This window comes from Amphibalanus amphitrite, unplaced genomic scaffold, assembly GCF_019059575.1.
Source record: "Amphibalanus amphitrite isolate SeventyFive unplaced genomic scaffold, NRLGWU_Aamphi_draft 000582F_arrow, whole genome shotgun sequence".
NCBI lineage: Eukaryota > Metazoa > Arthropoda > Thecostraca > Balanomorpha > Balanidae > Amphibalanus > Amphibalanus amphitrite.
In genome coordinates, this window is record NW_024882076.1 from 172,970 (window position 1) to 197,889 (window position 24,920).

The following is a 24,920-nucleotide window of genomic DNA, read 5'->3' on the forward strand; positions in this document are numbered from 1 at the left end:
TCGAGCACAACAAATATATTTTGCTTTTATCACCAATGAACCCGCCGTAAAAGTAACCAAACAATAAAATTCACATACATATGAGATAAAAACATAAAAAATTAACAACGGCAGTGCCTACGTAATTTTGTGTACCACCTCTCCAAATCAGGTTATGAGACGCAAAATTTGAACACTAATAACCAGACTCCCCGCTAATCACAAACCCTAACCACAAGCCCTGGCCACCGCCAAGACGCGCGGTGGCCGCACGCACCGGGCAGATTAGGGCCGTGGGGTGACTGTAATTCCACTCTCCACGTGCTCAAACCCATCCCTCCACACGCAGAGGGTCTCAGCGGACCCGTTTGGCACGCCCGACAGCCAGAGAACCGAGGTGGGCGGGCCAGGCACCGGGCTCAGAATATCCAGCCAGGGCTCAAACAGGCAGATTAGAGGGAGGGATAATCCATGATAGGCCGATTTGGGGGAGGGAGCGCATCCGTCTTTAGTTTCAAGGAAAACACTTTCTGCTGGGTGACTGAATGTGGGATTGTGGTCAGCTGCAGATAAGGACTAGGGACTGTTAGATCTCATTTTAGCATCATTGCCACGGCACCTCGAATATCATCGGAATTTCGAAGCACCTTTTTTTCGTAGCATTCTCCTCACTCATCTCCCAGCTAACTCATCCTATATCTGGCACACACATAACTATCACTTTGTCACATTCTACGTTGCTCTTGCATACTCGCTCCATCCTTCGGTCACTCCATTCATCATTGGAATGCTACCAATCAAATATCCAACTCTTCCAGTCAAAATCCCTTAAAGCTCAACAGAAATTCACTTCAGTGCACACTGCAGTGCACAATCCTAACCCTTCTTCACACCCCCTCACCAAACGCCGAACCCCGTCTCATGCCCTCCCTCCCCTCCCCGACTCATTTTTGTGCCGGCACTCGCGTCTCGACCTGTCTGACCAGCCTGTCCAGCAGGTGGCGCTGGCTCTCGTCCAGGTGCGGCCTCAGATCCCCCTCCAACCGGTACAGAGCCGACAGGTGGCGCCGCCGCACGGCCAACACCAGAGACTGGAAGAGTAGGTGGACGCACTCCGAGAGGTGGCCACCTGGCGGCAGAAAAAAAATGGAGATGAGCTTTACCTTTGTGGGAAACATCGCTAAGAATCCATGGCTGGTTAGTCAACGTTCTACTTGATACACAGTACACACTATCAAAACATAAAAAAATCATTGTATACCTGGGTGTCCCAAAAATACTACCGACCTTAGCCACTCAATATCACTCAAATACGAACATCCAGTCCGTCGAATATTTTAACCAAATCTAATCTAACACCGTCAAATGCGCCCGACCACTTGGTCCAGGCATCAGCTTAACCACCCCCGGCCACCTTAGGTCTAAACACCACCCCATCCAAGTCTACTGACTTTAGTCTTAACACCACCTCATCCACTGACCGATAATCAGTGACCACCCACCTCTGTGCCGGCCGTCTGGTTTGGTGAGTCCATCCAGCAGCCGGGTGTGAGCCGGTTTGGGCTGGGAGGCCGGCGGCTCAGCGGCCAACAGCAGCAGGACTTGGGTCACCTCACACCTGTGAACAGATGGGTAGGAGGTGAGGGGTGTTAGATAGTGATATACATATTTGGCGAGCTGGTGGGAAAGGGGCGAACGAGAGAGACACATTACCTTGCACGAGATCAGAAAGGTAAATGAAGCGAAAATGCTTCGTTCGTATGAATTGAGCATTGAGCAACGAGCATTAGCTGCATTGGTACCGTCAATCACGCGAGTTTCGTGCATAAATACCTATAATTTTCTCCTTATGTTTGTAGTAATCTGCACTAGTTTGTGGAACACCTAGAGCCCATCTTTCTCTAACAGCACAACTAATATCTGGACTGAAATCGCCACGACCCGTGTGGATTGTCCATGATGGTAAGGTAAATACATACATACATACGAGTACATCGCAACCCGCGGCTACCCCTCACCCCCACCGGTCCTCACCATCTCAAGTAGCGCGCCGTGAGACTGTGGGCGCTGCTGCTGCCTCCCAGTTCCTCCAGCGCCGTGTGCATATCGTCCAGACTGGACAGCGCCGCCTCCAGGTCCACTGGAACACGGGGTAGCAGGAGTGTTGTCAGGATGACAAAAGCAGTGGCGTGGGGGGGGGGGGGAGATAGAACGCAAAGTTAGAGTGACAGGTCAGTTGGAAACTTTACAACACTAGCTAGGAGGTTATAGAGACGAATGAACGCAGACTGAAAAGCTGCCTCCATTAACAGATAAAGGAGATCAAGTAGACAAACGCCACTTCATGCCAGCAAACGACGATTTGTTATCTTCATATTCTATCATCCATACTATGCCCCCTTTTCGTCTTAACAACTCTTAGCAGACGTGTTCTTCCTATCTGCCAGCCCTTTCATGCTCTACGTCTTTTCTCCATCCAGTTCCAGCTGACACCGTCCCCTCCTCCTCTATCTCTCTCCCTCCCCTTCCCCTCTCACCGAGTTCCAGCTGACACCTGACAGCCAGTTCGCGGCTCTCCAGCGCCGCCGGAGGTGTCTGCAGATCCGCCGCGTCCTGGAAGTACAGCAGCGCCTGCCGGGTCCTGCCCTGCCTCCTCAGCGCGTGCGCCAGCTCCAGGCAGGTCCGAGCGGCCAGTAATCCGCGCTGGGCGGACAGCTGGTGCCGGATGGCGGCGTTGTACAGAGCGATGGCGGCCTGCAGCTGCGCGCCGCTCGTGGCCGCGTGCTGGTCACTCTGCTCCTGGTGGGCCTGAGGGGGGGGGGGGTCAGATGGGTCTGCACTCTGCAGAGGGGATTAGATGGGTATCAGATGTGTTACCCGCACAACACAGGGGGATTAGAATATGTAGATGAGTCACCATGGGAATGACAGACAGATCACGGGAGGAACACTTCCAAGTTCATTTTAGTTTGCATTTGATTGCCACCCACCTGTCCAACAAGCATGACAACCATAGTATTATCTTGAGATCATATTATGAGCTCTTAATATAATAACAGTAAGCAGACTCTTGAAATAGCTACCATTGGCATTTTTCGTTAGAATCATAGCCATCCCCAGACTCAAAGCCCCCAACCTCCCCACCACAGATTTCCATCTCACCAGCATGAACTGCCTGGCCGCGGCGATCAGCGCGTCCGTCTCTGCCGTGCGGCTGCCCAGCGTCTCCAGACACCGGGCGCGGGCCAGCTGTGTCAGACCGGCGTACTCCGGGAGCTCCGACTGGGCCAGCCGGCTGGCCAGGCGACCGAACTCCTCCGCCGCCTCGGGGACGTTCGGCTTGCGCAGGAGTCGTCTGTGGGTAAAAACGGGAGGGTGTTTGGGTCGGGTTGGAAGACGGGAGGAGGGCGAAGAGTGGAATGCAATTGTACAGTGAGAAATTAGAACGTTTTATGCTTAAAGTTTATACGAGTACCACCTTCAAAAGATGTTAACTCTTTCATATGTCTGTGAAGAACTGACGAAGAGGCTACACCCTATTTTTTGTTTTGTTGGGTTAGGCCCTTTCGGTCGACAAGACCATTGCAGAGCCGGAAGGATGATAGGAATTAGGGGGAGACATTGGTCTGGGCAGGCATCCTAGTGAGTCGCCGGGGCTGAGCCCGTCCGAAGACAGGCCACCCAGCCCCAAGGCACTCACTGCACCCGGCTACGGGGTGCGCTCCCTCGGGAGCAGCGGTGCCGCTCCAAGGGAGCAGCCCGCATGAGATAAAGTTGCCTGTCCAGCCCGGAGGGGGTTGCGGGCTGGAGGAGAAGGATTTCAGTATCCTGAGGATAGAAGCACGGATAGGTGGCTACACCCTAGATCGGTACTTACATAGGGTCTGCTCCAGTCGCACTTCCTAACGCATCTAAACTCCTCCAAGAGCAAGATAAAGGAGGTTGGAGCAGAGCCCTTCTTGGCTTTACATATAGGGGCTAGAGCTGCCTTTGTTTGTTTGTTGTTTTGTTGGGTTAGGCCCTTTCGGTCGACAAGACCATTGCAGAGCCGGAAGGATGATAGGAATTAGGGGGAGACATTGGTCTGGGCAGGCACCCTAGTGAGTCGCCGGGGCTGAGCCCGTCCAGAGGACAGGCCACCCAGCCCCAAGGCACTCACTGCACCCGGCTACGGGGTGCGCTCCCTGAGGAGCAGCGGTGCTGCTCCAAGGGAGCAGCCCGCATGAGATAAAGTTGCCTGTCCAGCCCGGAGAGGGTTGTGGCGTGGGGGAGAAGGATTTCAGTATCCTGAGGATAGAAGCACGGATAGGTGCTAGAGCTGCCACTGGAACAGGGAAGCAATCTTGGAGGAGTTTAGAGGTGTTAGGAAGTGCGACTGGAACAGACCCATTGTAAAATGAGTACAACCAGAGCCATCTAGTGGCGCGATGTTAACTAGAACTTCACAGTCTTCCGCTAGACGACACGGAGGTTCAGCAGCTTTCACTCGGCCGGCACTAGACCGTGAGAAAAACGTGACTCGTGCAAAAACCAGCTCGTGATATCTATGAACGCTAAAACTAATCGGAACCAGCGATGGTGGTATAGTGGTGAGCATAGCTGCCTTCCAAGCAGTTGACCCGGGTTCGATTCCCGGCCATCGCAGTTCTTTGACCTCAGTCGACCCATGACCCTCCGGAAGGTCACGGTCAACATCCGAAAGTCCCAACGTTCGTGCACAGGATAAATCTGCTCCGTTCTGTTTGGTTGTCGAGTAGTTGTAGCGCACGATGACCCTAAGAGAAGGAGGTTTAATGCATCTGGTGCTAGGTGAGAGACATGCTAGCAGCTGTCTGAAAGTCGAGTTAGAGTACAGTCACCAGCAGTTGCTACCCATCACCCCCGGACGGCGGGGGAGCAAGCTACCACCGCCCCTGCGAGACTAGCGCCGCCATGCGCCAAGAAGTGGAAACACCACGTGACTGAGGCCACGTGAGGGCAGGGTCACGTGATGGAGGGGCGGAGCATAGTAGCTTTTGCGCCCGACACTAACTGAAATGCGGCGCTGTGATGGAGCGCCTTAGCATGAATGAAGCCCCGGCGCCAGAATCAGCCGTTCGCCTCATATGGAAAGTGAGCCTTTGCGTTTCACTGTTCTGTATTGGTTTGAGAGCCACGGCACCATACGAATTGTGAGCGCCTTTGAACGGGTCACCGCCCGAGGCACTGAGGCGACGGCTGTGCCGGACAAAATCTAGCCTGGTGGGAGAGGTGGGCCAGGGAAAGTGCGATCGAGCAGCCACTGGGACGTGGATTGGTATTATCCAACCGCGACAAACGATGTCAGCAACCTCTTCTCGTGTCATAGACAGTGTCTATGACACGAAAAGCTAGACAGACAACGTGGGCAGTGCCCTATCAAAAGCTACTAAACGATCCAGTTAAGAAGTTGGTGAGTTAGCCAGACCAAATAAAAAGTTTTTAATTCGATTTTGGTTGACAAATGACATACAAGCCCGCTGTGATGGACCAAAAAAGGAGCTGAACAGTTCATACAACTTCTAAAAAGCTCAACGATTTTAAAATTCAAAAGTTAGTTAATTGTTAAACTTCAGCCTGCATGTTTAAACTCTGGTCCGGCGCTGGCAGGAAGCTTATATTGCCACTTGCAATTCCACTACGTTGTAATATAACCAATATTTCTGTGAGAGCAGCAACTGAAAGCCCCGGCGCTGAGAGGGGGGAGGGCGGCGCGAAACGGCCCCCTCTCTCCTTTTCAGTCGATATCTCCTAAAGTATAGCAAATGTCGCCACCAAACTTTCAAGACCCCTCCGGGCATCATTTTTACACCTTGTAACCAAATTTTTCCAGAGCTCTTATAAAGGTTAGTCACAAATGACGTCAGAGGGATGTCATGTTCTGTCACTTTCGACCCAATAAAAGGTTTAGCGGGAAGAGCTGTCACGCTTACAGTTTTGAAGATAACGAAAAATATTCAAGATAAAAAAGATGTCAAATAAACAGCGCTACCAAACTGCTAACTCTTATTAATCGGTGAAAAATGCGACCTTTGACCTGACTTGTGACGTCATGGGTTGCACCCAGGTCAACGAAACCTGGTAACAAGGTAGTTCCCTGGTGGGGCTATCGAACGCTCTTTGAATGTTCAAAATCGGTCGGTAACTTTCCGAGATCTCAGGTGGAAGGCGAAACGGCTGCACCACCCGATCAGGTGGTATAGGGTCTGCCAATAACCCAAGGGGGCGCGGATTATTTATTCACTCATACAGTGTCATTTATTTTGAGAACACCTTTCTCACGCCATGACATGGTCCTCCCGTAATAGAACGAGATGAGGAGAGTGTTTTCACGCCTCCTTATGCACGGCTCTAAGTGTCATTGAGCTATCAACTCCCACCGGTTTTCGGACAATAAAGTTCTTAGTTCTTACTGAATCCAATTTTATTTCAAACAATTGTCACTGTGCTGGTTTCATTATTTTACGTTTTTGAAAAAGCGCTGAAGAAGTCTTTGATAGACGAAACCGGTCCGCTTATTCTTTTTCTAATTGTTTTTTTTTAAATATATTCGTAGACTACTGGCTCTTTACTACAAAATTTGAGAATGTTTGGTATTACTTTGACCCGAACGATGTGCAGCTGAATTTTCCCTCTTGAATGATTATGGACAGCTCGCGAAATTAACTTCAACCATAAACTACCGACAAGCAGAAGAAAATCCGATACAAGCCTACCTCAATCCTCTCACCTTATTCAACCGTTGGAACGTTAAAGGCATTTGTTCAGTCCGAGTCGCTATGTCGACCACCCGCGCCGTGCTGGGGGCCGGGGGGGGGGCGTTTTTATGCCCTTCCCCCTCAGGTTTATCGCGAATATCTCAAAAACGGCAACGCGACGCGTAGCGTCATTCAAGGTCAGGTCACCAGGTAACGTCAAGTGACCTTACCTCAGAAAAAAAATCGAAAGCTCGCTGTAGCTAAACAAACCGACTGAGCGATCACTTTAAATCTTTCAGTAATTGCGTAGGGTAGCAGTATGTATAAAATGGATACCTCGGATTTTTTTATGTCTGTGACCTAAGGTCAGGTCAATTTTGCGAGAGCTGCATTAGGTATAAGTCAATGGGAGAAAATTGAAATGCGCCTCTTTTGGACGAATTTCGTTCTACACCCTCTCAAACATCGGTCCATAAGTAAACATGACACACTGAATCGGAAAATTGCACCTGTGACCCCTGTGTGTGCCCCTGAGGTCATTTTAGGACATAAAAGGTCTTCAGCAGTTTTTTTTTTACTTTTGACAGAGACGTGCTAGAGCGGTGAAAACATCGTTGATCTGAGGTCAAATTTGAGCTCAATCAGAGCGGTGCCCTCTGGGGGCTAAGCCGTCGATCTGCGGCCAAATTTGAGGACATGTTGGCGAAAGAGCGTTAAAAGAGCTATCGAATGCGCTTTTCCGCGGCACTGTAGCTCTACTGGTTCCCGAGTTAGCCGTCGGGTGTTAAAAATCGTTTGAAATCAACAAAATTTGACCTTTGATGAACCCTGGTGACCTGACCTTTGCCCTGACCTTAAAATGACCGAGTGTTTTCCTCCTAATTTTTGGCGCTCTTTCGATTGACGCTTACCGCGTGTCGCTACGTGGCCCAGGAGCCGAGTTAGACGGAGGGGCGTGAAACGCCCCCCCCCCCCCCCAGCACTCGACGGAAAGTTCATGCCATCAACACGGCGCGGGTTAATTGTTATGTTAGGTAGCTCCTGCTGTAAGCTGTGGAGTGTGGAGTCGTGGACCTGATCTTGAAGGAACTGGGCCTAACATTTTAATAGCAAACGTAAAAAATGTTTAATAGGTTGTGCAAAAAAATAGCATCTCTTTTATGAAACATTTGCGAAACCTTCAACATCATCCCCAGAACCCATTAGTGCCGAGCTCCCAACGACGACCATAAAAACGTCCCCATCCCGTCATAAGCGGCGGAACGGGGAGGACACCGGGGCACCGTGCCCCCCTTTGATTTTGGCATTTCAACATTAGCCCTATGAGCGTTGCATGGAAAGAATGGGACCAAAAGTCGGCAGTGCCCCCCCCCCCCTTAATTGAAGGTGTTCCGCCGGTACTGCATCCCGTCAACGTGGGTTTATCATAAGGTTGCTAAGATTTAATTTCCAATCCAAAGCTGTAACGATGAAAAGCAAATTTACATTTTACATGTGAAACTTTTACCCTCTCTGGTTTTCCTTTTCTGTCTCTCTGTTCTCTTCTCCCGTCCTTATCCCTTCCCTCCAGTCTTTCTTAGCTCTCTCTCTCTCTCTCTCTCTCTCTCTCTCTCTCTCTCTCTCTCTCTCTCTCCCTCTCTCTCTCTCTCTCTCTCTCTCTCTCTCTCTCTCTCTCTCTTCTCTCTCTCTCTCTCTCTCTCTCTCTCTCTCTCTCTCTCTTTCTCTCTCTCTCCTCACAATATTCTCGACTGTCACAGCGTTGTAGGCCTTGCTTCCAGACAGGTCCAGGCGCTCCCCACTCCGCAGGCCCCAGCCCACACGGCTCAACCGCCCAAACACCCTCCGGCGGATGACCTCTGACCTCGGCGACCTGACCCCAGCCGACCGATCGCGTCCCTCTCCACGCCTCCGCCCCGCTTCCCCCACTACAGCTGCGTAGTAATTGTAGCGTGTGCAAAGGTCACGTGACATTATTTACTTCTGCGGTTTGTTCGGCTGACAAGAGATGGCACTAGTGGTCTGTGGATCAGAGGCGGGGCTAGGTTCTACGACTTCTTGGGGCACACTTTAGGGCAGAAAAGAGGTTTTTTGGCTCCCCATCCCAAAGTGCTTCGAATATACAAAAACAAGTTAGATATTAGAAAATCGGAGGACCAAACGGATCGTTTGACGTATCTTGCACGACTGAGAATTGATCGGCCTTCAAACCACTGAGCAAAAACGAGGTGATTAGTAGCAAGTGCTGGTGACTGTACATATGCAACAATCCAACTGGAAGCAATCATTGAAACGCTGGCAGAGGTTGATCAGCTCGATGTTGGAGTAAAGACTTCAGAGTCCGTCTTTTTTCCACAGCTCTTTTGTAGGGCTTTTACCGTCATGATCTGAATTTCACATCGTACTTCAGTTTATTGTACGTGTGATGATCCATCAGGAGTGAGCCCGCGCACCGACGGGGGTCTGCGCCAACTTACAACCGACGGGAGGGGGGGGGGGGCGGTCGGCGGATGACCGCCCTCCCCCCAGATCTCGAGAACAAAGCAAGATGGCGACAAGCGGTAAACGGCATGGGGTACGCACGGACAAGGTCTACAATTTTTACAAGGGTCATTTTCAGGTCAGGTCAAAGATGACGTCACAGGGGTCAAAAAAGTCAAAATGGCGGCACTAGATAGGTATGGAGATTTTCTCGAAAATAACTTTCGAATTAGTCAAGGTAAGAATTAACTAAGGGCAGCATCGTGATCCTCTCGTCAATCTACATCGAATCATATATATGTTGATCTCGAAAGGTCAAGGTCAAAGGTTGAACTCAGGTCACGTGACCTCGAGGTCATCATGTATATCATTCGATGCGCCTTGACGAACTGAACACAATGAGACCATCCGCGCGGTTGTATCTCGTTCCTGTAGGGAGTTATTGGCAAAAGACCGTTGGTGACCTTTGATGACGTCACATGACCTTACAGCTGCCCAACAGCAAAACAGGCCTCAATGTAGTGAAGGTTGCTCGTATATGAAGTCATGATGGTATATGGGGCCATTCCGACGCGTTTTAGTGAAAAAAAAAAACAGGGAGTTGATTTTCCCCCATTGACTTATACCTAATGGGGAGGTCGAGAAATTGACCTGACCTTAGGTCATCGATATCAAAATTCCGAGATAAACAAACTGTAGCTACTAAAGACCAAATAACATCCTGCGACTTTCAAAGACCTCCGTCATCTACTGCAGCGCTCTGACACGGTGACAAAGTTGCAATAAGGTGACTTGAGGTTGGGTCATTCAAAGTGACCTTGTGACCTGACCTTAAAAGATGGAGGTTGAAACTTGCACACCATGTGTAAAATTGATGAGAGAATAGTCATACCAAATTTCGCGCCGCGGTTTTCCCGCTATTCACGAAAAACCTCAGGGGGGGGGGGGAAGCGGATAACCGCTAACGTCGGTGCGCGGGTTGACGTTTTGTAAATTCCCTTCCCCGAGGTCAAAGAAGTGCGAAGGCCGGGAATCGAACCCGGGTCAACTGCTTGGAAGGCAGCTATGCTCACCACTATACCACCATCGCTGTGAAATGTACCTCGGAGCACGTTTTGGCCGAAGGACTTTTCCGGTGTCACGTTTTTATTCGTGCCAGTCATTTGCAGTAGAAGCAGTCAACGTGAACTCCGGCTCACCTAGTGGTCGTCTCAGACGCCTAAGATTCCTGAACTTGTCACTAGATGGAGTCAAATATTCTGGACCATTCAGGGAATCGAGCGCCGCATGAGCGCCAACTGGGTTTTCAGCTCTGTAAAAGCCGCATAAGACCGAAAGAGCTGAATAAAATAAAAAAACTATTCTGGGGCAATATGAAGCGGCTAGGAGAGTTTACTACAGAGCCATCTAGCGGCTTGATAAGAAATACAGCTTCACAGCCAGTCGTTAGATGACCTGGGAGGTTCAGCAGCTTTCACCCGCCGGCACTAGACCGTGAGAAAAACGTGACTCGTGCAAAAACCAGCTCGTGACCTCTAGGTACGTAACTGTAGCAAAAAGTCAGCGATGGTGGTATAGTGGTGAGCATAGCTGCCTTCCAAGCAGTTGACCCGGGTTCGATTCCCGGCCATCGCAATTCTTTGACCTCGGTCGACCCATGACCCTCCGGTCATTCAAGTCAGATGTCAAAAATAAAGATTCAAGATGTTCTAATAATCCAGTTTGTATTATTATTGAAGTGCCGGTCACCTAAAAATTTGGGTGAAGTATTGAGAGTCTGCGAAATATCACAGCGATATCTTCGTCCTTCGACCTTTAATGTAATGATGAAAAACCGTCATTGTGAAAAGCGATAATGTGAACACATATATATTGCACAAACCGGTTTCGATATCACTTCATCAGTGTGCAAATATAGAAATAAAACACACAAAACACAAAACGGAGACGAAATAGAATTTTTTATATTTCTATTTCGTCTCCGTTTTGTATTTTGTGTTTTATTTATATATTTGCACACTGATGAAGTGATATCGAAACCGGTTTGTGCAATATATATATATATGTGTTCACATTATCGCTTTTCACAAACGTCACACTGTCATAACACAAAAACCGTTATTTTATACCGAATGCCAACAGTTAGCAAACAAGTGGTCCAGAACAAGTCAGCGTCGTAACGTTTCAAAACAATGTCCCAAGGTAAAAAGACACGACGACCGGGAATAAAGCCCCGACCAATAAAATAAAATAAGACCGCTGCATATGCATTGTTTGTGAAATGTTGACGATTTTATCTGTGAAGCACACAAAGTAGTCGGCGAAATACACCACGTTCTAGGTTCTATCGTCACGGAATAGAGAAAATTGTTACGAAGCCTTCCACTGCCCACACGTATCTCAAGGTTGGGACTTTTCAATTAGACAATCATTATTCTTAAGAATTGTGATTTTCTATTGAAAATCCCAACCTGAGCTACCTCTCTAGGGGGTGTTTAGCGTTTCGGCCGCGATTTGGGTCATTTTGATCGCCGCCGAAACGGCTCGGTAGATTTTCTTGCCATTTTCAGCGTTTGGTCCCGTATCGGGTAGCTACCGGCTGGCATATATACCGGACGTGAGGGACTGCATTGCGATATAACACACTAACACCAAATTTCAGCGGAGACTGCATCATCACATAAATCACAACACAAGAGTTCAGCGGAGACTGCATTATCACACAACACAACACACTAACACCAAAGTTCAACGGAGACTGCATTATCACATAACACACTAGCACCAAATATCAGTAGAGTGCATTATCACACAAAACACTAGCACCAAATCTCGGCGGAAACTGCACAAGCGCACAAGATGCTAACAAACACCACCGAGACTGCAATACTTCACAGGTAAATAACACTACAGCTATGGAGACTGCAACTGCTCACCGGCGGGTAACACTAAAATTCAGCGGAGACTACAATATTTCACAAGAAAATAACACCAGAGTTTGGCGGAGGCTGACAGTTCACAGGAAGATAGCACCATTAGCGTGGACTGCGACAGTTCACTGGTGTGTAGCACTAATATACGGAGACTGCAATAGGTCGTAGGTGGGCAGCACTGGCTTTACGCAGACTGCAATGTTTCACAAGAGTGTATGGTAGGCATACGGAAACTGCGATTGTGCACAAACGTATACCACGGCTCCACAGAGCGTGCAATGGCTCACAGATGTGCAGCACAGCTCAATGGAGACTGCGACTGAGCACATAACGGCAACAAAGCCGTTACACACGTTTGGCCACAAAACATACGAATAATTTGTGTACAGGAACAGAAAAGTGCGGAAATGAGTGGATCTGCCAGTAACTTTGCGTTCGGCATAAACGAAAAAAAAAAAAACGGTAGCATAGCCACGCAAAAAATGACGTGCCTAAGCAATTTTCACTAATTGCTCTAGCAAAAATTAGGCCCATTGGATCAAATAAATCGATTTTCGGGGATGAACCTGAGCTGACATGAGACATATGGGTAAAACATTGATCAATAGTTCACCACCAGCTGGTTCGCCACGGTGGCTGAGCCCAGCTCGTCGAGTAGGGGGTGTCTCGTTAGGAACTGAAACAGGCCACCCACCCAGCCACTCAAACGATCACTTTACCCCGGAGTGGGTGACTCCAATTCAGGTTGGTCACCCCCCCCCCCCCCGTCGATGTCAAGCTAGGGTGACTTCCAGCCGCCCGAATAGTGATTTGAGTAAGAAGAAATTGTCTTGAGTTGAGAGTGCTGAAGGTAGGGAGGATAAATGACGTGGCACAGGCGGGCAGTATCAGGAACCACAAGAATTACAATATCGTTTCGCCTTATCTTGTTATAATTTAAAAGGTCAAAACCGTGACCTGCGATGGCCGGGAATCAAACCCGGGTCAACTGCTTGGAAGGCAGCTATGCTCACCACTATACCACCATCGCTGAATACCAATCACTAGGGCACGTTTTGCGGAGCGACTTTCCCGGTGTCACGTTTTTATTCGTGCCAGTCATTTGCAGTAGCAGCAGGCAGCGTGAACTCCGGCTCACCTAGTGGCAGTCTCAGACACCTAAGGTTCCGGAACTTGCCACTAGATGGAGTCAAATATTCCGGACCATTCAGGGAATTGAGCGCCGCATGATTGCCAACTGGGTTTTCAGCTCTAAAGAAGTCGCACAAGACCGAAAGAGCTGAATAAAGAACTATTCTGGGGGAATATGAAGCGGCTAGGGGAGTTAACTACAAAGCCATCTAGCGGCGGGATAAGAAATACATCTTCACAGCCTGTCGTTAGATGACCTGGGAGGTCCAGCAGCTTTCACCCGCCGGCACTGGACCATGAGAAAAACGTGACTCGTGCAAAAACCAGCTCGTGACCTCTAGGTGCGTAACAGCATCAGTAGGACGGCGATGGTGGTATAGTGGTGAGCATAGCTACCTTCCAAGCAGTTGACCCGGGTTCGATTCCCGGCCATCGCAATTCTTTGACCTCGGTCGACCCATGACCCTCCGGTCATTCAAGTCAGATGTCAAAAGTAAAGATGTTCTAATATCAAGTTGGTCTGATTATGATGTGCCGGTCACCTACAAATTTGGGTGAAGTCTAGAGTTTGTGCGAATTGTCACAGCGATGAATGATGAAGTACCGTTATTTTATACCGAATGCCAACAGTTAGCAAACCAAGTGGTCCAGAACGAGTCAACGTCGTAATGTTTCACAAACAATGTCCCAAGGTAAAAAGAAACGACGACCGCGAATAAAGCCCCGATCAATGAAATAAAACACTGCATATTCATTCTTTGTGAAATGCTGACGACTTTTATCTGTGAAGCACACAATGCAGTCGGCGAAATACACCGCGTTCTAGGTTCTATCGTCATGGAATAGAGAAAATTGTTACGAAGCCTTCCACTGCCCACACGCATAGGCACCGGACGTGGGGGACTGCATTGCGATGTAACACACTAACACCAAAAGAAAACACCAGCTCGGAATTCAGCAGAGACTATATCATGACATTAAACATTTGAACACCAAAGTTCAGCGGAGACTGCATCATCACATAAATCACTAACACCAGACTTCAGCGGAGACTGCATTGTCGCACAACACACTAACACCAAAGTTCAACGGAGACTGCATTATCACACAAAACACTACCACCAACGTTCAACGGAGACTGCATCATTACATAACACACTAGCACCAAAGTCCGACGGCGACTGCAGTAACGCACAAGAGGGTAACACACCACAGAGACTGCAATAGTTCACAGGTAAATATCACACTAAAGGTACGGAGACTACAACTGCTCACCAGCGGGTAACACCAAAATTCAGCGGAGACTACAATATTTCACAGGAAGATAACACCGGAGTTTGGCGGAGACTGAGACAGTTCACAAGCCAGCGGAAACTGCAACAGTTCACAGAAAGATATCACACAGATTCAGCGGAGACTGCGACAGTTCACAGGGAGGTAGCACCAAATTTCAGCGGAGACTGCGACAGTTCACAGGAGGGTAGCACCATCACCGGAGACTGCAATAGTCCACAAGAGGGTAGCACTAGTAAACGGAGGCTGCAATAGATCGTAGGTGGGCAACACTGGCTTAAAGGTAGTGTGCCAGCTTTCCTGGACCATATGGAGTTAATGACCCGGGTAAGGAGAACCGGATTTTTAGAACTTATCCATACCTTCAAAACTCATGGAAACGTCTTAAATTCTTCAAATTTTGAGTACCCCAGTGCGAAATTCGCCCCGACGGGTTGTCGGTCGTACCCCAACCACATTTCACACCACTATGAACAATAAATGCACATACTAAAATCGCTATTACCGATAGGCTCATCCAATCAAGTTTCGATAAACCCGTTCATCATCATCTCCTGCGGTTTCGAACACGCCTGTTAGCAGGGCCTCTTCTAAGGATTTTTCACTGGGTGGGCAGAATTTTCGCTACTCCCCTGCCCAAGGGCGAATCCAGCCACTGTTTTGGAGTTCAACCATTTTCAAAACCTGTTACCGGGGGGTGGGGGGGTGGGGGTGGTGAGGCGAAATAAGCAGTGCCGTTTTTGGAAATACGGGGTGTCCACGTCAAAAGTGTACCCAGACTTTTTCCCGTATTTTATCTTAAAAACATCACACTCACAAACAATTGCCCTCGTTTGAGAGCCAAGGCAATGGCAAAGCATTTGCTATGCTTTTCAACTGTGTTCGGCACTCTGCTGACCAGCGCGTGCCGTCTAGAGCAACTGCTCTATATGAGCCGCTTTGCGTCGGGCCACCGCCGGCAGACGGACCGTGGCATGTGAAATCCCACAATGCCCCGTGCACTGGGGATCCCATTGCCTAGAAAAAGTTCAGACCATGCCTCTGCACAGCAAGAAAGTATCGGTTTGGGTGGCAATGAGGCATGGATGGGGCATTATCGGCCCCTTCTTTTTCGAAGACGACAGGGAGAGGCAAACACAACACCGTTATGCTAGAACGCTACGTCTCGGAGGCACTGGAACCATTCTGGCGAGAGCTGAAGCGGAGACGCGGGATCCGTCGCCATGAAGAATGGTTTCAACAGGACGGGGCGCCGCCTCACACCGCCAAACGGTCGCTGGAATTCCTGGAGGAGCACTTTCCAGACCGCCACATCAGCTTGAAAAGCGCAGTGGAATGGGCTCCCCACTCGCCCGACCTCAGCCCTCTAGATTTCTTCTTGTGGGGCTTTCTCAAGGACTGCGCGCATACGCTGGCAATCCAGGGTCGACCCTGGAGCTGAAAGAGTCATCAGCGACGAGATCCGTCGCCTTCCTTCCCACTTGGTTGACCAGGCGATCACCCACCTCCAGACGGTGGTCTGCCGGCGGTGGCCCGACGCGAAGGGGCTCATATAGAGCAGTTGCTCTAGACGGCACGCGCTGGTCAGCAGAGTGCCGAGCACAGTTGAAAAGCATAGCAACTGTTTTGCCATTGCCTTGGCTCTCAAACGAGGGTTGTTTGTGAGTGTGATGTTTTTAAGATAAAATATGGAGAAAAGTCTGGGTACACTTTTGACGTGGACTGGACACCCTGTAAGATGATAGTTTGCAAAGAACGTTTGTCGTATGTTTTATGGTTAGCGATGCTCGAGCGATTCGTTCCAGAGTTACATTACAGCCCTCCGCAAACTGCGTGGTAGGTATTCTTATTCGGTATTCTTGCTATTTTGACAATGTACCAGTTTTTGTGACCTTGTGACCTGGCCTCAGGTCACTGACACATAAAACTCCAAGGCCAAGTGACAAACAGATGCTCCAAGTCGTGTCTTAAATTTGGTAGCGCTACGTGCTATAGAACTCACGCTATCAACGAAAAACTCTGGCATTCGGTTGCCGCTAAACTAGTCCAATTTTCCCCTGACCTTGTACGGGGTGTGTGACCTGGTGACCTAACCTGAAAAGACTAGAGATCTGAAATTTTCAGGACAAGTGCCAAAAGGCTGCCCCAGAGGGTATACCAAATTTGAGCGCCGCCGTTTTTACGTTATTTGTGAAAACCTTAGGGGGTGCATCAACCCCCCTCACCGGGCGAGGGCTAACTAACATAATACATTGTAGTAAAGGCTACCCGAACCGGTAATGATTCTTGCTTATTTGTTTAGCTCAGCCGTATTTAGAGATTTAGCTGGCTTTGTCCATGAATAACAATATCGGCAGGGGCGTAGCCAAGGGGGAGGGGTCACGGGGGCAATGGCCCCTCCCTTGAGCGCAAAACGCGCCATGGGGGAGCCCCTCAGGCCCCGGGATATTTTTTTTCAAACACTGGATAAAACGTCTTTTACTCGGAAGAAAATTGATATCGAAGTTTCATTTCTGTGGCCCTCTGATGACTCAATGGGCCCCTGCACTCATCCGATGACCCCCGGTTTCCTGGGGCCCCTGGTCGCCTAGAGGGCCCCGGTCGCTTGGGGGCTAGTCGCATGGGGGCCCCTGGTCGCACTGGGGGCCTGGTCGCCTGGCCCCTGCCCCCTGGTCGCCTGGAAGAACGCTTGTCACCTGCACTGGCATAGCCAAGGAGGGGAAGGGACCATGCCCCCTGGAAGCCAGGGGTCCTTATTCTATAGGGGCCCCTGGCTGACACAGTGGGCCCTTGGCGACGCAAAGGCCCCTGCGGCAGATCCTTTGACACAGCTGAGTAGTTATACTTTGGCCAAGAGAGCCCCAATTTTAGAGCCTTGGGGCCCTATTGAAACGAGGGGGTCAGTTGGATGGGATGGGTCCAACTTGGGTCCAACGGTGTGTAAACAGAATCAATGCGTTCCGACTGTTGGTCTGACCCTATATTGGTTTGAGGGAGCTCGGATCGGATCCACTGTCGATCGGAGGGGCCCCTATCGGTTTGAGGAAGCCCTCAAATGCCCTGAACGGGTCCTTAGTTTGTCTGAGAGAGCCCTCCGTCGGCATGACTGGGCCTCTGCAAGTGCAAGGAGGGCTTTTGTCGGTCTTAGTGGCCCTTAGGCGGTTTATATGACCCTCAGACGGCTTACGAGGCTCTCATGCGCTGTAGGGGCCTGTGACGCTCTGAAGAACCCTCATCCGACCTACGGCCCTCAGACCGCCCTCAAAACCGACTGGGGACTCTATGAAGCTATTCGTGGGCCTATCTAACAGGGCCCATGGACTGCTTACCCCCTCAGTTCTAATATTTTTTGTTAATAAATATTTTTCAATTTATTTGGGCCCCCTCCAAAAAATATTGGATCCAACCAGATGGCTTTTTGGATTTTGAGGGGGTTATTTTGGGCCCCTGTGCGTTTGGCCCCCTCCTTGAGGAAATTCTGACTACGCCCTTGAATATTGGGCAACCAGAAAACTTTTTTTGACCTTCAAACAGCATCCAGTTTGCTCAAGACCAGAAAGGTAGTACCGGACGTCCGGCCGGACCAGAATTTTTGCATTTGCTTCTGGGTGGGCAAATCGACGCCACTGGGTGGGCAATTGTGGTGACTGGGTGGGCATTTGCCCACCCAGTGGGTATGTTAGAGGAGGCCCTGCCTGTTAGGTGGCTTCTGATGCTCGTCGAGGTCGGAATTTCCAAATACGCGTGGTGCGTCGGGCTGCGCGCTCTGACTTCGGCCAAGAAAAATGCGTCAGCTGATCATTGTCATTTCTGCCACTTGCGTGTGGTGAAATGGGGTCATAACTTATAAGACGGCTTTTTCATATCAATTATTTTACATAAAATCATATTTCAAACCATAAATAATGTTCGACAGCCAAATAAAAGAAACAATACCAATACGGGCTTACAGTTTAAGGCTCGACATTGTGTTGTCTACGATTAGACAGCTGATAACTCATTCCCGTACGTCGTATGGTCGTAACACTATAATGACCTTTGCTTATTGTCACAAGTGCGCCGCATTCGCGATTGTTGCCCGACGCCTGTTTGCAGGTGAGCCCACTACAGTTGTTATACATATCTAAAAACCGATAAACTTTTAGGCCAAAAAGGCACTATTCCAGGCCCATTTTTGATTTTTTTTTTGCGATATTAGCTAAAAACAGAAGCTTCTTATCCTAGGAAAAATAAAATGGGAAATCTTTCAAAGGTGGCACACTACCTTTAACGCAGACTGCAATGTTTCACAAGAGTGTATAGGCATACGGAAACTGCGATTGTGCACAAACGTATAACAATGCTCCACAGATGTGCAGCATAGCTCAATGGAGACTGCGACTGAGCACATAACGGCAACGAAGCCGTTACACACGTTTGGCCACAAAACATACGAATAATTTGTGTGCACAAGAGCAGAAAGTGTCGAATTAAGTGGACCTAGCTAATTTTGCATTTGGAATAAAAAAGGTAAACATAATGTGCCTATGCAATTTTCACTGTTTGCTCTAGCAAGAATTAGGCCCATCGCATGGGTGTCGATTTGTATACTTTTGGGGGTGCTGCAGCACCCCCAATGCTCAAATGAGCACCCCCAATGGTTTTCCGGGCACCCCCAAATGTTCCAGTCAGCACCCCCAATTATTTTGTCCCTCAATAACTCCCACTAACTCTGCTTGAGGAAAATAATTGGTTCCGCAGTCTTTCACTACTAAAAATAAAACAATTACGCAATTTACAATGCATGAAATAAAAATGTAAAGAAAAGAAAAGTTAGTCTTAAGAAGAAGGGCGAAAAAAGACGTTAAGTTGCAGACTGCAGAGACACTGGTGTGGGTCCGTCGTACACGAGTGTTTGACCCTTAGAGCTGATAACGCGTACCCTTTACAAGCCGGCAGGGGGCTCCAGATATCGGCGACGGGCCCTCAGAGGCCGGCAAAGGGCCATCAGATGCCGGTGGTACCTTCAGAAACCCTGTGGGGTCGTCTTTAGAGACCGGCACGGACTCAGACGCCGATGGGGCCCTCAGAGTCGCCGGTGTGGGGCCTTCAAATGTCACCGGTGGGTGGCCGTCATATGTGCCTGTGCACTTGTGGGCAGGGATGCGGAGCCGTGGAAATTTCAGACGGCTCCGGCTCCGGCTCCGGAGAAAAAATCGCTCCAGCTCCGGCTCCGGCTCCGGGTGAAATGTCAATAGTCAATACGGCTCCGGCTCCGGCTCCGGCTCCGAGTAAAATGGTCCGGTTCCGGCGGCTCCGGCTCCGGCTTCTACTCAGTACATTCCCTATGCGATTAATTAAATACGGGTGGAAGAAAAAAGGCGATTGGATTGGCACACGTTGTTTCTGTATTTGCATAACAGGGATATTTGGAATACCACATGTTTTACTGCTTTGTACTGTCAAACCGAGTTAGGTCAATATTTTTTTTCCTCGGAGCCGGAGTCGCCCCTTTTTTGACGGCTCCGGCTCCGGGCTGTGTTGTTTCACGGCTCCGGCTCCGGCTCCGGCTCCGGGCAAAATATACCGGCTCCGGCGGCTCCGGCTCCAGCTCCGGCTCCGGCTCCGCATCCCTGCTTGTGGGGCCTTCAGAAGCGACGGTGTTGGGCCCTCAGAGCCGCCGATATGGGGCCTTAAGAGGCACTAGTGCGGGGCCCTCAGATATGGCAATGTATGGCCCTCGGAGGCGCCGGTGTAGGTGCTCCACAGTTGCCGGTGATGGCCCTCACAGGCGCCGTTGTGGGTGCTCTCAGAGACACTGGTTTAGGGCCATCACAGGCGCGCGTGTGGCCCTCAGAACTGCTGTTACGGAACGGACCCTTCATAGGCCGACAAGAAGACATCAAGAGGTCACCGGTGCCTTCAGGAGCCTTGTGGGGTTCTCAGAGACCGGACATGGTGCTCTCAGACGCCGCTGTGACCCTCCGAGTCACCTGTGTGGGACCGTCAGGGTCGCTGGTAACTGACGAGGGTATCGCCGTCAGATCCGGGGTTTGGGTCGATACGGCTCTATTCCGGCTAGCCAGTATATGCCGTAGCGCTCCCGGGTTGTTATGGTTCCGAACCGCCAAGTCTGGCTCAAGTCAGACTCCCTGCCATGGCTCAAGTCCGGCTCCCTACGACCAGGTCCGGCTGCACCTCATAGCTGCTCTGGCCTACTGTTGCTGAAGTACGGTGGAGGTACGGCACGGCTGATGCGGCATAAGTCCGGCTGTGATGCGGGCGAGCTCCGGTATCGTGTGTCAGCTCCAGTAGAGCCCCAGACCTTGCCCGTACTTTAGCCGGAGCAAATGCTGGAGCTAGCCAGAGTAAGACCAGCTACGGCCAGGACCAAATTTGCTGGCTGGGAATAGGCCGGTTAAGACCCCCATAGTCCGACATGTGGTCCTCCGAAGCCGGTAAGGGGCCCTCAGAGGCCGCCAAGTGGCCCTCAGAGACTGGCTTGGGGCCCTTGTGGAGATCTTAGTGTTGGTACTTGTGGGCCCATGAGGGGTTTTTACGAGCCCCGTGGATCCCTTCTATGTCCAAATATGGCCAGCATTGACCCTTAGCGGCCAATTGGCGCCTCAGGGCCCCTCAGGCCCGAATAACCCGAGGGGACCCTGAGGCCCGAACCTGATGGGGGGGGGGGGGGGCACGTGCTTCACGGCCCACCTGGCTACGCCACTGGGGAAAATCGTAAACCCGTAAATATCCAAATGCGATCACCTGTCATTTTTCATCGATATTGGGATCGTCTGATTACCGCCAGAGCCTCGTAGCTACCGTTGCCTCCGCGCAATGTCCGCCCCTGCGGACCGCAGCGGCTGCTGCACCGGTGCTAATCACCGTCATTGGTTTCTGTCACCTTATTACAGAGGTGTCGGGGCTGCTGCCATGCTGCCGGCAAATATTTTTCCGCCCCTGCGGACCGCAGCGGCTGCTGCACCGGTGCTAATCACCGTCATTGGTTTCTGTCACCTTATTACAGAGGTGTCGGGGCTGCTGCCATGCTGCCGGCAAATATTTTTTTTTTCGGAAAGATGTTTATGTAATCAGGTAGCCAAGTACTAGGACGAGCAGAATGATTTTCAAGAAGAACGTTCTGCCCTTGGGAAATGTTAGTATATAGAAATCCCGGCATTATCAGTACCTTATGGGGATAACCAACCCCGCCTTGTACGGTTGTGCCGCATGGCAAAGCTGCAATCTGTCACCCGGTGCAGCGGTTGAGCACCCCCAACCATTTTGAAAAATCGACACCCCTGGCCCATCGGATCTAATAAATCGATTTTCGGGGATGAACCTGAGCTGACATGAGACATATGGGTAAAACATTGATCAATAGTTCACCACTCGCTGGTTCGCCGCAGTGGCTGAGCCCAGCTCGTCGAGTAGGGGATATCTCGTTGGGAATTGAGACAGGCCACCCAGCCATACAAACGGTCACATCACCGCGCAGTGGGTGACTCCAATTCAGGTTAGTCCCAATTCAGGTCCCCCCCCTGTCGATGTCAAGCTAGAGTGACTTCCAGCCGCCCTAATAGTGATTTGAGTAGGAAAAAATGTCTTGAGTTGAGAGTGCTGAAGGTAGAGAGGATAACTAGCGTGGCACAGGCGAGCACTTTTACCAACTACAAGAATTAGAATATTGTTTCAACTTATCTTGCTATAATTTGACAGGTCAAAACGATGACCTGCGATGGCCGGGAATCGAACCCGGGTCAACTGCTTGGAAGGCAGCTATGCTCACCACTATACCACCATCGCCTGACACAGCAACCCAGAACAGGTTAATCCGTCACAGCTTTTTCCTCCAGTCACGTTGTCACGTTCACGCTTCACGGCACGCACTGCAAGATTTCGTGACGCCTGGTGGCCATTTAGAGGCTTTGGTTCGTTACCTGACCACCAGGAGGCAGCTGATGAGATGCCAGATTCCACCCGCACCGGCTCTCGATGACATTATAATTGAGGATAGCCTGGCCATTCGTCCATCTATTCACAGGACAACCAAGTACTCATCCTGGATCACACTGTCTCGATCAGGAGTGACAGTCGTCGTCTCCCCCAGTATCACACAACCGGTGGAGGACAGCTCCAGAAGGAGCACACCAGCCCAATGTGACTGTTCAAGTGGCTGGGTGATCACTGATCAGTCACGACGGGTTGAGCTCAGCAGCCGCGGCCTGAGGCGCACCAATTGATGGTCGACATACATAGCCAAATGTGTTACCCTTATTCTCTCGCACCACGACCCTGAAATGGAATCGACGTCGTAGATCGAAAAGCGTCTGAACAAAGCAAAGCGAACTCCGCTAGACAAAGGACAGAATAGGCTGATCCAAACTATGCACAAATCCCCTGTCGTTAAAAATCCCCCTTCCCGTACCGACTTAATTGCCCTCATAGAGGAGCTCGATAGCGATAGCGACTAAATCACACCCCAGTCGCCGGAAACGTCTCGGAAGTTACAAATCCTTTTCCGGTGGGAGATAAGTGACTTCAAAATGCCGCGCCACAATCATTAGCGAGAGATCCAGCGGTCTTCTTCCAACGATACGTTGCTCAAATTTGACAAAGCTCGCCGTCCTGCCGCACATTACATCCAGCCCGCCTCATAACCATCATTAGCGAGTCATATGTCATTCAATATCTTATCAGTAACGACCGATTGTTTTACAGATGAAAGCAGATTTCCCTTGCGGGCCTTGTTTCTAGCAATAATGAGCTAAGATAACTCCCGCGTCCTGCTTCCAGGAGTCCCTGTTCCGAAGTAGATCTAGGCGCATGCGTATGAGCGATGCCAGCGCTGCCTACTGGTCGACATTTTCGCGTCACAGCGCTCACTTTGAATCCGAGTTCAGACGCTGGTAGGTGGTCTTATATATGGCAGCTACTCGTTACTACAGAACGAGCTTTCATACGGCTAAGCATTGTGTCATGTCCATTAGAGACCACAGCCGAGTGCTGTCGGTTCATGCCTTCCCGCTGCGCTATCAGCTTGATTCACGGGCTGTATCGGCGGGAGCCAGCTGCCAGCTGAAGAGGCTGGCTCCCGCAGATCCTCTTACGGGGTACCTTAGTACGTCCGTGCCACCGTTTCAATGGCAGCTACAATGTCGTACTAATATTGGCTTACATGAAGGCAAAGGTCACTGTTAAATAGGAAATTCGACCCAGCCTACCATGACAAACAGTGTTGAGTTGAGATCAAAGTTGTGCAGTCTGAACTGAAAATAAACAGTTTATATGCACCTTAACAGTTTAAGCATCAATAAGAACAGTTAAGCTGCTTAAGCACATTTTACATTCTCTAATCTCTAACAGTCACAATCTTAAACATACCTTTTAGGTTTTAATTTGAATTTGTGTGCAAGCAGTAGGATTTACTTGCCTACTAAAAATCATTTTCCCTAAAACCCCTGTAACACATTATAATGACATTAGGAGAACAAAGGCAGAAGTTTAAGTTTAACTTTAAGCTTAATTAAGTGAGCTATAGTAGACAGGGTCTATTTGGTGCTCACTTCAAGCATTAAACTGGGCCAGACTGGGTAACTTAGGTACTGTGGATGTTAAAGAGAGAGGATAGCGCCGTAACTGTGGTCCTGAGCTATGTCTAGCCGGTTCTTGAAAGTGTTTGTGTTTTCAGACAATATGATCTAGAAGGAATACATTCATCAACCAAAGTCTGAAATATGAATGACATAAGCCCAGTAAGACAACATTTAGCTTGTAGAGGTGGGTACTTACTTTTTTAGTTTATTTGATATTGCTTGATATTCATCAAAGAAAGATTCTCCACCACCAGCCCCTGCTTCCATTGCTGAAAAAGATGTGTACACACTACACAGCAAATAATTATCACACTTACATATAAAAACCAGCAATCATATATCATATCAATCATACCGTATAGCATCAATCATATAGCAGGCGTCTCAATAGATGACTACGGTCTGTTAGGTACTCAGTTTCAAGACAATGCTGCAATGCTGTTAGTAGTGTAATATTTTACCCTGAATTGAGTGACATAACTGTATAACACAATTTTCAATATGATTATTAGTTTAACATCGATTTAGCATATTAAGCTGATTACCCTACAGACAAACTACACATCAAGATATTCAAAATTAAGAAAACACCCTTGGTTGCTGCTGTTGTAACTGCGGTAACTGCAAGGAATAAAAAATAAACATCAAAACTGCCTCGTCTTCTTACCAAAAAATGTGCACAACTGTAAGATATCAAAGTCCTCGCGATAAAGTTCATCCAATTCAATTATATTTTTGAATTGGAATGATTTGTATCGTATATCAAATCAATATGTCACTGCCGTGTCCAAGCGAATGTTTACAATGAGTCC

General features: G+C 49.5%; 1 protein-coding gene and 6 non-coding genes across 8 annotated transcripts; 3 read left to right on the top strand and 4 right to left on the bottom strand.

The window, feature by feature from the left end:
• LOC122394256 (40-kDa huntingtin-associated protein-like) lies at positions 1-24,920 on the bottom strand. 2 transcript variants are annotated; one of them, XM_043391007.1, is made up of 7 exons: positions 24,776-24,920; positions 24,305-24,377; positions 3,142-3,334; positions 2,517-2,787; positions 2,014-2,119; positions 1,482-1,597; positions 1-1,108 (listed from the first exon to the last, which is right to left on the bottom strand). In XM_043391007.1, the coding sequence occupies exons 2-7, from the start codon at positions 24,373-24,375 to the stop codon at positions 924-926; spliced, it is 942 nt and encodes a 313-aa protein (XP_043246942.1). In that variant the 5' UTR covers positions 24,376-24,377; positions 24,776-24,920; the 3' UTR covers positions 1-923. The 2 variants fall into 2 exon arrangements, with proteins under 2 accessions (XP_043246942.1, XP_043246943.1); XM_043391008.1 differs by having other exon boundaries at positions 24,305-24,397; positions 24,776-24,914.
• Positions 4,552-4,623, top strand: Trnag-ucc. Its single transcript has one exon. It is a non-coding gene; the product is annotated as a tRNA-Gly (tRNA).
• On the bottom strand, positions 10,192-10,263 carry Trnag-ucc. The gene has a single exon. It is a non-coding gene; the product is annotated as a tRNA-Gly (tRNA).
• Trnag-ucc lies at positions 10,737-10,808 on the top strand. Its single transcript has one exon. It is a non-coding gene; the product is annotated as a tRNA-Gly (tRNA).
• On the bottom strand, positions 13,065-13,136 carry Trnag-ucc. The gene has a single exon. It is a non-coding gene; the product is annotated as a tRNA-Gly (tRNA).
• On the top strand, positions 13,603-13,674 carry Trnag-ucc. Its single transcript has one exon. It is a non-coding gene; the product is annotated as a tRNA-Gly (tRNA).
• Positions 22,247-22,318, bottom strand: Trnag-ucc. The gene has a single exon. It is a non-coding gene; the product is annotated as a tRNA-Gly (tRNA).

Bases quoted from the DNA above. Each gene is read 5' to 3' on its own strand.
- LOC122394256 (XM_043391007.1), bottom strand. From the start codon at position 24,375: ATGGAAGCAGGGGCTGGTGGTGGAGAATCTTTCTTTGATGAATATCAA. The intron at 3,335-24,304 runs GTAAGTACCCAC...TTTTACCCACAG, and splicing joins ATATCAAATAAACTAAAAAA to ACGACTCCTGCGCAAGCCGA. The intron at 1,109-1,481 runs GTGGGTGGTCAC...TTCTGCCGCCAG, and splicing joins ACCAGACGGCCGGCACAGAG to GTGGCCACCTCTCGGAGTGC.